This window comes from Canis aureus, chromosome 5 (genome assembly GCF_053574225.1).
Source record: "Canis aureus isolate CA01 chromosome 5, VMU_Caureus_v.1.0, whole genome shotgun sequence".
NCBI classification, from domain to species: Eukaryota; Metazoa; Chordata; class Mammalia; order Carnivora; family Canidae; genus Canis; species Canis aureus.
The window spans coordinates 21788345-21805089 of NC_135615.1; the positions used below are offsets into that span (position 1 = coordinate 21788345).

Here is a 16745-nt window from a genome sequence, read left to right on the forward strand (position 1 = left end):
GTTTGGACTTCAAGTTGTATGGCTACAGGATTTCTGTAGTATACAGCTTCTCAGCTTATAAAAAAAAAAGCATTTTCAATTTCATTTATCTCATGTGATCATTATGACTTTGATCACCGGTGAGAGAGGAAAGGGGGAAGGTATTCTCAGCCTCATTTTGCAGAAGAAATAAAAACTCTAAGGATTAAAAGAATTGTCCCTAATCACCCTATAAATAGTGACAAGATTCTTTGTGTCTGAGTTCTACAATCTTCCAAAGTGCCTACATATAAATAGGAATGTTTATATTTTCAAGTTTATGCTGTAATCTGTAAGATGCTCTAGTTCTCTGCTAGTTGTGTGCATTTCGAGTAAGGTTCTACAGAACTTTTTTTTTTTTTTTAAAGCTCAGAAACAACAAAAGCATAAGGTTTTTAAGAAGGAAATTCATGATTTTCTACTAACATGTAAAATGTAAATTTCAGATTAAGATTAAGTATACATAATTTTTGAAAGTCTGTAATCATGTAAACTCAATTTAATGTTAATTATGTGTATATTTTGGCCTCACTTAATAGGAGTTAAAAGTTCATTTTGTAATGCATTTATTACAGAGTCAAGGAAGAAAAATGAAATGCATACCAAAGGAAACACATACAAATAAAATGTAAATAAAATGCCTCAGTACAAATGTCTTTTGAAATTCATTAACTAATACTGACGAAGCTCCAGTTAGAACCATGTGGTTAGAACCACGTGGGAAATACATTGACTGGAAATCAAGAGTGAAAGAAAAAATATCTGCTTTTTATTAAGACCTGAAGTGTGCTATAATTGGGTTGAGTTTCTACCCAAATGGCCCCCCTCATTCTGACATCTGCAAAGTCTATATAAAACTGCGTTGAGGTGTTATTTTCTGTGGCTGCACGGACACATGTTAAAAACCAAGACCTTGGGAGTCCTTCACAATCATTCCTAACTCAGCCAAGAAACTTGTGTTTCTCTGATTGGTGAGATTCCTATGTGCTTCCCATTGGGGAAGATTTGGGGGCACCTGAGTGGCTCAGTCGGTTAAGCATCTGCCTTCACTTCAGATCATGGTTCCAGGGTCCTGGAATCAAGCCCCCTGCCTCCCCTTCCCCTATCAGGCTCCCAGGTCAGCAGGGGGTCTGCTTCTCCCTCTACCTTTCCCCCTGCTCATGCTCAACTCTCTCTTCTCTTGAAATAAATAAATAAAATCTTTAAAAAAAGAAAACAAAATATTGGAATTCCTTAGGGCAGTTATAAATATTTGGTCTTCGATCTTTTATAAATCAATGACAAATGACAAACATGTAGATTCAAGACTAGCAGAGTCCACATCAAGTTTACAATACAATTATCTCTGAAAACATAAGTTGTAAAAAAAAAATGCTTCTTGCAAGGTAAGTTGTGAAATATTATGTTCAAATACACAATTTCATTTGGTATTTTTCTAAATAAAAGACTTGGCTGGAACCTCCCCCTCCATGTATGAAAATTGTTTTCCAAGTATTTTTAATGGACATGTTCATTTTTACATATTGTATCAGGCTGCCACATTTTACAAATTATTAACAATTCCATGTCCTTTTTCTCAGACAACAGAAAAATCAGAGTTAATGGAACCAAGGAACCTATAGAATTTAAATCAAATCAGTGGTTTGGAGCAACAGTGAAAGCTCACAAAGGAGAAGTTGTGGTAAGTATGAATCATGGGGATGCTTTGGAATAATCTGTACTCTGAAATGTTTTAAAGCTCATATTTATAAAAATACTTTCATGTAAGGACATGCCAGATTTTTAATGATAAATTTATCAGTGTTCTAAAAACAAACTTAGTGTTTCAAATTAAGGAATCTCTTCTAGTGTTTAAAGTTACAGGAGATAAACCTTGTTTTCCAGATCAGTTAGATATTTTTGAATATTTCAAAAACAACTAAGGAAGATAGAAAAATAAAAGCTAAATTTTGAGGAGATAAATATTTTATTGCTTAAAATTGATTTAAAGGGTTGATTAAAAATTGATGAGAGAAATAGGACTGCAATTAGGATTCTTTAAAAGTGTATCTATTATGGCATCACTGATCATTTTTAAAACTAAAGGAAAATTTTCTTTAAAAATATAACTACTAACTACATGATTCTCTGAGTACATTAATACTTTTTCAAGTAAAAAAACTCACTCCCAGGTAGCTATCATTGAGCTTTAAAATTCCATGACTTTATAATTTTATTCTCTTATTATTTCAAGTAATGATACATGTCTAAGTTATTGAGAAATAAATGCCTGTATTAGGCTGACCTGGAAATTTTTTGTTGGGAGAATTTTTTAAGGCATTGGCTTTAATTTCCTTACAATCTTGGAGTAATGACTTTGCTTTTAGGATTTGTTTAACGATGCTTGAATTATGATTTAATAAGTATCTAAAGGAAATGCCTTGCTTTATTTGGTCTGTGGTTAACTCCCCAAAGAGATTTTGACATAAACAGGTGATATATAGAATACAGATAGCCCTCTTTGGTTACAAGTCCAGAATTTATAGTATGGTCTCTATAGGATTGTGCTTGCATTAATATGGTTTTCACATTCCAGAATTGGTATTAAAACAAAACAAAACAAAACTTCTTCATCCTTTAGTGGTGTATGACAGGTGAATGCTTCAGAAAGCTAATTCCATCTAATAACTATTTGGGGTTAAAAAATCTTTGGGGCACTGTATTGATATTTTTAAGTCTTGAAAATTTATCTGTCAACATGTGCATTTATTCAGTGCTGGTAGAAACCTTGAGCATCACTGAAAACAAAATCATATGTCATGTTCATAATCAAAACGGTTAATTTGGGGACATGCTGGCATTTCCAAAATTTTGTGAAAAGGAATAAGATAATATTAAGCATATTTCAAGTTAATGTTTTTCCTTTGAGCACTAAAACAGCAGGGTAAAGAAGTAAATGCTACCCTATGAGACAATTATTAGAACTTGAAAATGCTGAAGTATCCTTTTGAATATCCTGGTGTCATGTATGTATGTTTTAAGTTTGGGTCATAATCCAAATTCATCTCATCAGTGAGTTTCACATCAGTGTGAAACTGAGCAGATATAAAAAGGAAAACTTTCTAGAGCTGACACCAGGCAAGTACTGGGAAGAATTTTCCTGATGTTTAGGTGTGCCTGAGGATCCTGCAGGTGAGGCCATTTGGCGGGATACGGGGCTGCGCTGGTGAATGCCTCTGCCCACACTCCTGCTTTTCCCCTTGGGATCTATATGGTAAACATATTCATCATATAATTTGTCAGTTTACCAAGAGGGCCCTAAGATAAGGGAACATGATGAGATTCACATTTTTTACGTATCTGCCAAGACCTCACAATACCAAAAAAACTCAGGAGTGGAAATATTCTTCTTACTTGATGCCATAAGTTATTTTTACTAAAAGTAGTTACGCATTGGACTGATTATCGAGGACACGTTTGGAATCATGAAAGGACTTTAAAATCAGTGTCTGCCTTCATTTTTCTGACAGCGTTTCAAGAGTGGTACCATCAAATTAGGAGGTAGGCTAGTGGTTCCATATTCTTGGAATCTGCAATTCTGTGTCCTCAGAGATGAGAGCTTGAAGAATCAGGTAAAACACATTTATGGAGAATTCAAGCTAGCAAAACAAGAAAAAGATGCCTACGTTTTCTACATATTTATTTTCTTGCCTCTCTCCTTAGTAATGAAATTAATATTGTTTAATTTACTTAAATAGGCTTTCGTAAATTTTCTTTCGTATTTGATATCTTTGCAAATATCATGCTTTTGTTAGAATCCAAGCTTCTGGAGAAGTGACCAGAATATTTCATGCAAGAATCATGTGTCCTTACTGTTGTTTAAATTAATTTTTGTTTTGTCATGAATAAAAACTAGTGAAAAAAAAGTGAAAAATAAAGTCAAGAACATTGTGGTAAGGGTGTCCGAATGAAAGTCATTGTTTAAGAAGTCATGAGATACGCTGTTAGTGATATACCAGGGAAATCTGCAAAACAGAGGTTTACAAATTTGTCTGCATCCTTTGATTTGAAAATAATTTCTTGAAGCAACAATTAGACAAAGAAAGTAACAGTTCTCATCACACTGCTTAAGTGATCATTTGATTGTAGATAGGTCCAATATTTTTTAAAAAAGAAAAGAAAACATGGGTTCTTTTGCTATTAGGAAATAATTATTTTTGCCAGGTGACACTTGTTTCACTTAAAATCTGGCAGGCAGGGGAGGAGGGATTGGGGAGACTCATTCCTTTCTATATGTTTAATTGGTTCTGATTCTATGGTGCATTAAATAATTGGCTTTGGAAGTTTCATGAACTCTGATGGCTGAGGTACTTACCATCATGCTGGCAGCCAGTTAATTCACCCCCTAATTTAACATAGTTTGTCACGAATCTAGGTACCTTAGTCAACAAGCTAAATCCTTTCATAGTATGAACTATATCAAGGAAATATTGCTTGTCTTTGATGTGTCACAGGCCTGTGCTCCTTTATATCACTGGAGGACTCTTAAACCAACACCAGAAAAGGACCCAGTTGGCACCTGCTATGTAGCGATCCAGAACTTCAGTGCATATGCAGAATATTCTCCTTGTCGGAACAGTAAGTGATTTTATTCCTTGAAACTGTAATTTAGCTCATGAGCCTTTCCATGGTAGACGGTACCCGTAATGTCAGAGGACCAATAATAAGGACAAAGAGATGGGGGTGAAGGTGATGGACAGCCTTTCAGGATGCCTGGCTGTGACACGGGAGCCAAGGCACAGAATTCTGATGATCCTCCTTCATGTTCTAGAACATTTCTTTTACATATTTTATAGTAGAATTGACCTATTCCCTATTTTTAGCCTTAAATTCTCAGTTGCTACTCAAAACTCACACTAGATCTAAAGAAGGTGCACCCCCTGCTTCACTTGTTAATGGCAGGATCCGTCTTAGCTAGCTAGTGTGCTTGGAACTAGGGACATTCTGACATCAGCTTTCTGTACACCCTGTTTTTTTTTTTTTTTAAGAGAGAAAGAGCATGAGTGGGAGGGAAGGACATAGTGAGAGGGAGAGAGAGAATCTTAAGCAGTCTCCATATCCAGCACAAGAGCCCGAAAGGGGGCTCGATCACACAACCCTGACATCATGAACTGCTCACAAATCAAGAGTCCGATGCTTCACCAACTGAGCCACCTAGATGCTGCACAGCCTGTGCTCTTGACAGCTGTTGCTTTCTTTGGCAGCTGTGTGCTCCAGTTATCTGCATGGTACACTTCCCTCCTTAAGGTGTGTTATCCCCATTTTAAAAAATGACTCTGTACACTTAGAACATAAGACTCATCTGGCCATCCTAGGGGCCTTCCAGCAAGGTATCCCCAAAGGCAAGCCTGTGAGTGCCATCTTTGGGGCACTCCTCTTTAATCACTTCTTGGTGGAACACCCACAGACTTGGGACAGTATTTCCAACTGATTGATCAACTCAGTCCTTTTGTGAACTCTTCCAGCTTGCTATGTATCATGTTGGTCCCCCGGGATTTGTCAGAAAGCAACCAATGGATTTTCATTCATATTCTTGATAGTTTGCAAAACATTGAGGAAAGAAATGTCATTAGAAAGAATATTCTGGTAACTGATTTCAGGAAATTGATTTTTTAAAAACACAATCTCAGATTAGATTTCCAAAACTGTAAGTAAAATTTCATCATTTTGTGTGAATTTTTTAAAATTCAAGATTAATTTTGGCAAGGTAATAAAAAATATCAGAAATAAAGCAGTGAAGATAAAGAATGGATCACTGCTATCAGAGGGTTAATAAGGAAGCCATGGAGATTGTATCTAAAGATCAAAGTGGAATAGCTAACTCAGATGGTTTTGGGGGAGGATTTTGGCAAACAGATTTTGACTTTTGTTTAAAATATTGAAATAAATTAGCCACTTCCTCACATCATGACAAATGTCAGCTGAATGAATAATCTGTTAAATTAAGACTTTATTTTAGATGGCTTTAAAACAGAGGCTTCTTGTTGATAATGAGACTTAATTATGTATCTATTCAACACATTGAACACTAATTATTCTATGTTTAGAGAATAAACCATAGAACAAGAGAAAATAAAACTCAGTCTTTAATAAATTTACATTCTAGTGGGGGAGACAGACAACAAACATGTAAGTGTTCAGATCCAGCAATTCTACATGTGGGTATGGATCCAAAGGAAATGAAATCAGGATTTCAAAAAGATATCTGCACCCCCATCTGCATAGCAGCGTTACACACATTAGACAAGACCTGAAAACAGTCTAACTGTCCATTGAAGGATGAATGGATAATGAAGATGTTGTATGGATGTATAATGGAAGGTTATTTAACCATAAAAAGAAGGAAATCCTGACATTTGTGACAACATGGATAGACCCTGAAGACATTAAGCTAAGTGAAATGAGTCAGACAGAGAAAAACAAATACCAAACAAAAAGACCACTTATATGCAGAACCTAAGAAAATCAAAACCAAAAACCAAAAACCAAAAACCAAAAAACAAAAAATCCAAACTCATAGATACAGAGGTGGGAGGTGGGGAGATGGTGAAATTGGTGAAGGTGGTCAAAGGGTAACAAACGTCTAGTTATAAGATAAATAAGTACAGGGGATGTAACATCCAGCAGGGTGACTATAGTTAGGAATACTGTATTGTATATTTGAAAAGTGCTAAGAGAGTAGATCTTAAAAGTTCTCATCATAAGGCAAAAAACTGTAATTATATGTAGTGATAGGTGTTAACTGGACTTGCTGTAGTAATCATCTTGCAGTCAGTAACATAGAGCAAATTATGATGTTATATACCTTGGACTAATAATATGTTTGTCCCCTGTCAATTATGTATCAATGAAAAGAATTTTTTTAAAGAATAAGTTCAAAATATAAAGTCAGAGAGCAAAAAGTGCTACAATGAAGAAATATAACAAGGCAAGTGAGTAGAGAGTGACATGCCTGCCTGGGTGGGGAGAGGAGCTTTGAGACAGGACCATGGGAAGGGCTCTTAGCAGATGGCTGTTAGAGGGCAGGGAGAGCTTCCCAGGCACAGGCAACAATCAACAGAGGCATATTTTGAGTCATGTTCCAATCAGAGTGTTGTGTTCCATGATTCAGTGAGAGGCCGTTACTATTATGCTAAAGATAAAAGGCAGATAGAGAAATAAAATCCTGAATGTACTCAGAAAACTAATGATAGAGCTGACATTTAACACTGAACGTATTTCATCAATCCTGTTCGTATCATATTGCTCATGATTTGCTAAAGAGGCTTCTCCATCACAGTAAACTATTATAGCTGAACCGATGGGCCCATCCTTCACATTCTTGCCTTGGTCATACATCATACTCTTCTAACTAACATGGAGGGTGTTCATTTATAAAACTTGTCACTGCCTCTGGTTCTGCCTTTTTGACTGAGTGCCTCTGTGATGAGAGAATTCAAGTTAAAATATAGCACATGGCACTTACATAGGAGTCTGAGCTTTTATCTGAAAACAAGAATCATATAGTAGGCTTGTGTCTTTTTTTAAATTTATTTTTTATTGGTGTTCAATTTACCAACATACAGAATAACGCCCAGTGCCTGTCACCCATTCACTCCCACCCCCCGCCCTCCTCCCCTTCTACCACCCCTAGTTCGTTTCCCAGAGTTAGGAGTCTTTACGTTCTGTCTCCCTTTCTGATATTTCCCACACATTTCTTCTCCCTTCCCTTATATTCCCTTTCACTATTATTTATATTCCCCAAATGAATGAGAACATATCATGTTTGTCCTTCTCCGACTGACTTACTTCACTCAGCACAATACCCTCCAGTTCCATCCACGTTGAAGCAAATGATGGGTATTTGTCATTTCTAATGGCTGAGTAATATTCCATTGTATACATAAACCACAACCTCTTTATCCACTCATCTTTCGATGGACATCGAGGCTCCTTCCACAGTTTGGCTATTGTGGCCATTGCTGCTATAAACATCGGGGTGCAGGTGTCCCTGCGTTTCACTGCATCTGTATCTTTGGGGTAAATCCTCAACAGTGCAATTGCTGGGTCGTAGGGCAGGTCTATTTTTAACTCTTTGAGGAACCTCCACACAGTTTTCCAGAGTGGCTGCACCAGTTCACATTCCCACCAACAGTGTAAGAGGGTTCCCTTTTCTCCGCATCCTCTCCAACATTTGTGGTTTCCTGCCTTTCCTGCCTTTCAATTTTCCCCATTCTCACTGGTGTGAGGTGGTATCTCATTGTGGTTTTGATTTGTATTTCCCTGTTGGCAAGTGATGCAGAGCATTTTCTCATGTGCATGTCTTGAGTGACACAAGCACATCACGGTGCCAATTTACTTACTTTTTTTTTTTCCTAAATCAAAGAATAGCTTGACAAAGGTAAAAATGGAGCTTACATCGAATTGCAGAATAGCTAAATAAATTGCCAAGGATTCTTTCAACTTTAGTGGACATCTACAGTTTTTGTATTTCTCGTGGTCAACCTCTTACTACAAATACTTCTTCCTCCTTAAATTCACCCAAGGAGCAGACTTCCTGTCCTTCCCTCAGGAATTTACAGTCCATTACCACAAAGCCACCTTGTTCAGGAGCATATGGTCAATATCACGGGAGGAAATTCAGCAATATTATTTTCAAAAGAGATTTTAAAGAACTCTCTCATGCTCATTCCATACCACAAACATATCCCACTGATACATTAAGCAATGTGGGAACTAATCTACTCATTCATATTCATGACATGCCTACAGCTCTTATGATCATTCATAATTCAGGTGAGGATTATTTACATACATCCTTCCATTCTACTTTGAAAGCCAACAAACAGTAGTGAGTGAGCAGCATGATTCTCTGGATTCCTGAGTTCATTATGGGACATAATTGTAAAGTTTACAGATGCTCTGAAGTTCCAGGAAGATAGATTCTTTTAGCTCTCATAAACTATAAATCTAAGACAAAAAATTACCTCACATTCCCCTATAATCACTGCTTCGAATAAACATTCAAAATTGGGTTTTTTCTGAATGAGGTTTGTAAAAAATTAGTAATTTCTCTTAATTTTTTCAGTTTCTTGTTTTGAAACAAAATAATTTCAAAGAGTGGTCATATTTCTTCCTTTTTGAATAATTTACAATATTAAAAATGAAAGAAAGAGTTGATTTTAAAAAGGATTTCTGAAAAAAAAGGATTTCTGAAGAGGTTGTACATTAGGAAAATACATTTCTGAATATATACATTACACATGTATGTTTACATAATCACACATCAGGTATTCATATATATTTCTGGATGCATATTTCTATTTCTATTTACATATGAACTTCCAGAAGACTTGTACCCAGACATTTGAGGTTATACAGATGAACCTTTAGGGAACTTTATAGCTTTTGGAACTACAAACCACAAAATATAGTTTCAAATAAGGAAGAAATTTCATAAAAATACAGTGTAAGATGTTGTGCACTTAAAAATTGCAGAGGGTAAATCTCATGTTAGATATTTTTACCACAAAAAACGAACAAACAAGGGGACACAAGAATTTTTTTGTAGGTGATAGAAATCCGTATTACTTTGTTTTTTGTGATGGTTTCATGAGTGTATGCATGTGTCCAAACTCATCAAAATGCATATATTAAAATATACAATTTTTTTGTATATTAAGTATACCTGATTAAAGCTGAAAAAAACCCCTCAGCTTTAAAAATAACTCACTACGCATCAATGGACATTTGAATTAAAAACAGGTATTATCATAAAGAAAAAACAGTGTATGTGATAAAACACTGTATTAAAATATACAGGGAGCATCTGGAGAAGAACGGATGATAACAATGCTAAAATTAGTTATGTACTCACCAAAGGGAAGAAAAAACAGAAGACACTATAGAAAAAGCTAGAAGGGCTGGATCTATCAAAAAGCTTCTGGAACAGGCCCACCTAGTCTACAAATTTTTCCTATGATGATGTGCATTTCCTTTCTTGCTCTCTTATTTTAGTCTCCATTCAGGAATATCCTTGATAAAAAAGCAGTAATTATTTGCATGTTCATATCAAACTACATAATGATTGGGATTCCCCCTCCACTAAAGTACATTTTGATTTTGTATCAAGCACTTTAGAAGCTGTAGACGTACAAGTGGCAAGTATTAAATTCCTGATCCTAACGTCCTTATAACAATGCCCGGGGATCCACATGTTGACCTTCCCATAATTTTTTAAATGGTATGATAAGAACCTATTGGACATTCAGTTGGTGAATTACACTGGATAAAATACAAGATAAGCCATTACTGGAGGGCTTTCTCTTTTGCAAACACTGATATTCCAATGTGCCCACGTGGTCCGTTGTGACCAGAAATGCAATTTCCAAACGTACCGAACTAATGATACTAGGATAATTTTAAATTAATTTCCTGTTGGAGACCATTAAAATCAGAATCTTTGCTGGTGCCCTCAGAAGAAAGCATCTACCCAGGTGACCATGTTTGCCTCTCTCTTTCTCAAGGGATTTCCTTAGGAATGACACGAATGGCTTTGCACAGAGCATGTGGGCCACTCAGAAACACATTAGCACCCCTTGGAGAATGCAGAACATAGCTGAGAGAAGGAGAGTTTATGTCTTCAAACAAACATGAGTTGTAAAACACAATTTAATAGCTCCAAGGAACATTATTCCTGATGACCTGACTACAGAATCACAATGATATTTAGGACGAGAAAATAAATTGAAATATATCTCATAGGTTACTTGGAATGAATTTCTAAAAATATAAAACAGATTGATCATTTTAAATTTAGAAGTCTACAGAGAAAAAAACAACAGAATATCCTGAATTGGTTATTAAAATATATCTTGGGAATGATGATGTAATAACACTTCTATATTTTGGTCATTCTAGGTAATGCTGATCCAGAAGGCCAGGGTTACTGCCAAGCGGGATTTAGTCTGGATTTTTATAAGGTTAATTCCTTTGGTCTTATAGCTTCTAATATTTGTATTATCTGTTTGATTTTTTTTTCACCCTCACTCTCTCACTCCCATCCCTATGCCCCTGTCCCCAACCTCCCCACCCCCCAATATCCACTACCACCAAAAGAACTTTTAGGTGTGTATCTAGCCTGTTTTGGCAACTTCTTCAAATGTTTTTGTTTGCTCTTTATTTTTATTAATCTATTAAAATAGCACAGAAATACATAGGATAAAAAGCAACAGTCTTCTTCCCATCTCTTGTGATAGTCATTTTAGATGAAAAATCTCAAAAACTCAGTGAGAGAAATGTGCCTCAAAAAAAAAACAAATCACAAGAATCTGTAAATTGCTTTATCTCTGTAATTCACTGATGACGTTTAACATTAGTGTTTAAATTCACACATCCTTTCACAAAATTAAAAGCAGAGATGCCTAGTAAGCTAAGAGGGGACAAAGGTTTCATGGTTTTGAAAATAGTATAGAAAAAATTTTCAGCATACAAAGTTCATTGCTTTTTTTATCATTTACCTTTTTTTTCCCATTGAAAGTTAAGGATGCAGAGGTTGGAAGGTGGGGTTTTAAGGAGAAGGAGAATTTTATATTTCCTAGTCTAGAGTTTTTGCTTTCTCTCCTGAGAAGGAGAAAGGGGGGTGGTTGCAGATGTATGGAAAAAATAGGCATTACTGTGGCCTTGAGATAAATAGAAACCGAATTTTCTTTTTGTTGCCAAGGCTCAAAAGACCATGTCTGCTAAATAACACAGCATTAAACTTGTACATATTTTGCTTACCTGAGGCAGTGCCAAAAAACTGAATTTATATATCCTCAAGGGAGAGAATTCAACTTAGCTAATTGAGTCAAATGAAAATTATTTAATATGCTAACACACTAAATAGTAGAAAGCAAGAAAAGGAAATAAAATAAGCTGCATGACTCCAATAGAAAGGCCTCATTTAAAAATTGCTTTTTATTGTATAACAAATTGTTAGAGCAGTGCCCATTAACATTGATTTATATCACCTTTAAAAAAAAATCTGTTTTTTTTTTTTTTTTCTAATTGTTGCTGTTTCTGTTTTGTAGAATGGAGACCTCATAGTAGGAGGACCGGGAAGTTTCTATTGGCAAGGTATGTTCCATTAGCAGAAAAGAAATGCCCCTTTGTTGTTACTAATAAGGAGATGAAGCACAAGTAACAATCAAATGTTGACCTTTTACTAATTTTATATCCAGATTCATAGTTTCTCAAATGAGGTATCATTTCCCATTGTACTTTGTTATATAAATGATATTTTAAAACACTGTTGCAACTTAATTCATTTATTCACCAAATATTTATTGAGGCTATGCCAGGCTTTATGTCAGATGCTGGGGATACAGTGATGAGTCTTAAGAGTACAGGAGGCTTCTCCAGGGTGGCTGCTTGCAGATACTTCATCCTCTGAACACTGGTGGACAGGGGACTGAAATACAACCTGTGCTCTGCTTAAGGAGTCAGGTACAGGACAGCATCTGCCCAGATGGGATGATTCCTTCTAATTCTTATAAAGGTGTTACATAGGCCAGCAGCTGCCCTAAGGTCAACTAACTTGAAAATGAGCAACCCTGACCTGAGATCTGAACTTTGCTAGGAGGTAACTAGCAAAGAGAGAAGGGACCATATGGAAAGGTGCTATGACCCAAAGTTGAGCAGTCAGGTGAGAAGGAGGGAAGCCAGGGTGACCAGAGACAGAAGATCATGGAGGTATCGAACAGCCCCCCAGTCATGAAGGGCTTGTAGGCCAACAAAGGCAGCTGTGTCTTTATTCTAAAAACAATAAGAAATTCCTGGTGGATTGCAAGAGTTTAAAATAGATGGCCTCAGCTACAGTATTTGTTGCTTGTCTTGAGAATAATGGGAAACCACTGGAGGGTGTTAATCATGGAATGCTATGATCAGATCTGTGTTTTGAAAAGATCACTCTGGCTGCTATATGGAAAATGGATTGGAGGTTGGCCAAAGTGAGCTTATCAGCAAACCAGTTATAAAGTGATAAGTTAGTTACAAGTTTATAAGGTAAACTAGTAATAAAGATCAGATGAAGATGCTTGCTTCTTCATCCTCCTATACTCTCAAGAGTGGTAATGGTACAGATTGAGGGCAGCCCAGCTGGCTCAGCAGTTTAGTGCTGCCTTCAGCCCAGGGCGTGATCCTGGAGACCTGGGATCAAGTCCCACGTCAGGGTCCCTGCACAGAGCCTGCTTCTCCCTCTGCCTGTGTCTCTGCCTCTCTGTGTGTGTGTCTCATGAATAAATAAATAAAATCTTCTAAAAAAAAATAAAATAAATGGCATGTCCTTTAAAAAAAAAGTACAGATTGAAAAGGAAGAGGAATTTGAGAGATGCTTTGGAAGGAAAATAAACAGCTTAGCTAATGGGTTGGATTGGATACGTGTGGGTAAGGGAAAGGAGGATGCCCAGCATATGTTTCTGAGTTTTGCAACTGCATAATTGTAAGTGGGTCCCACTCACTGAGATGGGGAACCCTGGAAGAGAACACGTTTGGAGTCAGTTGGAAAGGGAAGATTATGAGTTTGCTTTTGGTTATGTTGAATAAGAAAATGTTTGAGATGCCAAGGTTTTACTTAAGTGTTCAGATGTATGAGCTTTAACTCAGAGAAGATATCTAGGCTAAAATACAAACTTCCATCACTCGCATATTGGTGACCATTATGCGATGGATTTGGATGGGATGCTTACATAGAGATGACAAAGAATATTCACTGAATTTTGGCTGTAAAGTTTAGGATATAGATAGAGTAGACTATGAGAGAAATGAATAGTTGAGTGAAGTTTTTCTTTTAAAATGGAAAACACTTGGTCATATTTAAAGGCCAGTGGAAGTGTACAGATACTGGGAGTCTGCAAGAGATGGTGGAATAGGATGACCCTAAGGTCACCTTATCCCACAGATAAGTTATCTAGTTGTCTAGATAACACTCAGATCAGTGTAAATAGCCCCGGAAACAACCCCAAGACTGGTAGAAAAAAATCCATAACTAAATGTAGATAAGAGGCCATACTGAAGAGGGTAGCAAGGGTGAAGATGTGGTAGGGAGCTAACCAGACCCACGGGGCTGTCCTTGGGAGGAGGGATGCTGTACACATGGAGCAGGGAGAGAAACAGACTATCATGTCAGGGATCTGTCTGGGGCATGATAAATCCCTGTTACATTGGCTTTGAAAATCAGAGGGGCTGACTTCCATGAGTTCTTATAACTAGTGGGACTTAAGACCTGGAACTTTAAAAATCAGTGAGCTCAGCTCTGAGAAAGCCAAAAAGACAAGAGGAAACTGAGAGACAGCACAATAAACAGCCCTGTGGAGATAACAGCATAGAAGCAGCAGCTTATAAAGGCTTGAGTTGAGTCAGACCAGCCATTTGTCAGAGGTGCAATAGCCCTGAACTGAAGGGTATTTTCCCCATGTCGTTCCCTGAGAAACTTCCATTGGTGGGCAGGTCCTGCAGTCAGACCAGCTGTCTGGCCCCCGCCCAGTGCTGCGGCCACAGTCTGACTGGTGTGTGTAGTTATCTTTCCCTCTCCCCAGACCAGGAGCCACTGTGGGTGGATGGATCTAGAGGATATATTACTAATGAAATAAGTCAGTCAGAGAAAAATAAATGCTGTATGATTTCACTCAGATCTGGAATTTAAGAAACCAAACAAATGAACAAATTCTAAAAAGATACAAACCCAAACACAGACTCTTAAGTATAAAGAATAAACTAATGGTTACCAGAGGGAAGATGTGTGTGTCGGTGGGGGGGGGGGGAGAGTTAGTGAAACATGTGAAGGGGACTAAGAGTACACTTATTTTGACAAGCACTGAGTAATGTATAGAATTGTTGAATCCCTATATGGTACACCTGAAACTAATAGAACACTGTATGTCCACTATACTGGAAATAAAATAATACAAAACTACAAATATTTTTTAAAAGCCAATGGAAGAGACCCCAGAGATGAGTTTATGATAAAATTGTATGTGAAATTACTGTTAAGCTTAATTCATACATGTACACCTATGAACATCAAATAATTAACATTTTTAAATTATTTTGCAAATTGAAAAACTATATTTTATGCCACAGATAGTTATAAAAATCCTATGTGTTTAAAATTTTTTTCTTCTAATACACTTGATTTTACATAGTGTTTTCCTTTCCTTAACTTAAAAAAAAATGTCTGATACTGATGATTTGCTTAAAAGTAGCCATACCAAAAAAAAAAAAAAAGTAGCCATACCAAGGAGATTTAGAAGCATTGTCTGTGATAGGTAATGTAGTTTTATTGAGGCTTAAGATTATAATGTTTATAGAAGCAGCTAAAGGAAACAAACAAAGGCAGTGTGTATGTAGGAGATGGGAAAGGGGTATTTAGCTTTAAACCAGAGAAAATTGGCAAATTCTGTAGACATTGTTCAGAAATTCATGTGTAAATATCATTGTCTTAATATTAGAACAATCATTTCAGACATAGTCATTGGGAACTATTTATGGCTGAATCTGATCGTTTTATTCCATTTGGACTTCAAACAGGCTGAATTATCAGTAAATCCCCAAAGAATAATTTGGCTTTAAAATTAATATTATTAAATGTTAGTTTCTTGAAATCCTTTCTCCAGTTTTCTCCCAAAAACCATGAGATCACACTTGTCCCATCATAAATATGGGAATGCATGGAAATCGTCGTGGGAAATTACTGGCCATCTTTTGGATGTTTGACCCCTGCCTCCAGTGTGATCATGTTTCAAGACTTTTAATAATTACTTGTTTTGAGAGATATTAGTCAAATTTCTTACCATATCATTGTTGGCAGCCATGGATTCCTTTTTCTTGCTCAAATTGTGGATCCCACTGGACCTCACTGCCTCCCATTGTCATAATTTTGTGCTCTGTGCGTATATTTTACCATAAAAAATAGAGGCCTCATAGGTTATGTAATCCCTTCTTTTAACATAACTGATGGATTTCACAATCTATTAATTAAGTGATTTAGATTTAATCTGTATTTTGTGAGAACACAAATAGCCTTACTAGAATGCCAAAGGAGACCTTGGTTGTAATGCCAAATATCCTAATAGCAAAACTACATGACCTGAGAGAAAGCACTCATGCTCTCTGGGCTTCAGTTTCCTTACATATAAGAAGTTATATTTTGGCTAGATGATCTCAAAGTTAGATGATGTTTCTTCTAGCCATGATGGTCCAGTTTAAAAATTTAATCCATAAATTGTGACAACAGGTGTCTTTACTCAGATATTTTTCTCGCTTGGAGGTAGAGGGAGTATGTATTGTGAAGGCATCGAGAAGACAGATAAAATTATGTAGTTCATCTTTGGTTCTTCTGTCAGAATGGAAAGCTCTCCCCAGCTGTAACCAGCCTCACCTTGCAGTTTGGCAGCTGGGAAAATTCATCATCAAAAATTCAAGCAATTCCATGATTATTTTCAAGGAAGTATATGTCATTCAGATGTTCTGTGTCTGCCCAGGGAGGGCCTGCCTCTTGCATTTATTCCACTAATGTATTAATTTGTTTGAACACAGGTCAGGTGATCACTGCCAGTATTGCCGATATCATTGCAAATTACTCATTCAAGGATATTCTAAGGAAATTGGCTCGAGAAAAGCAGACAGACGTGGCTCCAGCTTCCTATGATGACAGTTACCTTGGTGAGAAT

General features: G+C 36.6%; 1 protein-coding gene across 1 annotated transcript in view; it reads left to right on the plus strand.

Annotated features, from left to right (window-relative positions):
- Positions 1-16745, plus strand: part of ITGA8 (integrin subunit alpha 8) — a 169116-nt gene that overhangs the window by 21543 nt on the left and 130828 nt on the right. Inside the window, exons 3-7 of the mRNA XM_077897083.1 lie at positions 1599-1699; positions 4512-4635; positions 10957-11018; positions 12108-12153; positions 16612-16737. Of these exons, the coding sequence (XP_077753209.1) occupies positions 1599-1699; positions 4512-4635; positions 10957-11018; positions 12108-12153; positions 16612-16737 (459 nt within the window). The remainder of the gene's footprint in view (positions 1-1598; positions 1700-4511; positions 4636-10956; positions 11019-12107; positions 12154-16611; positions 16738-16745) is intronic.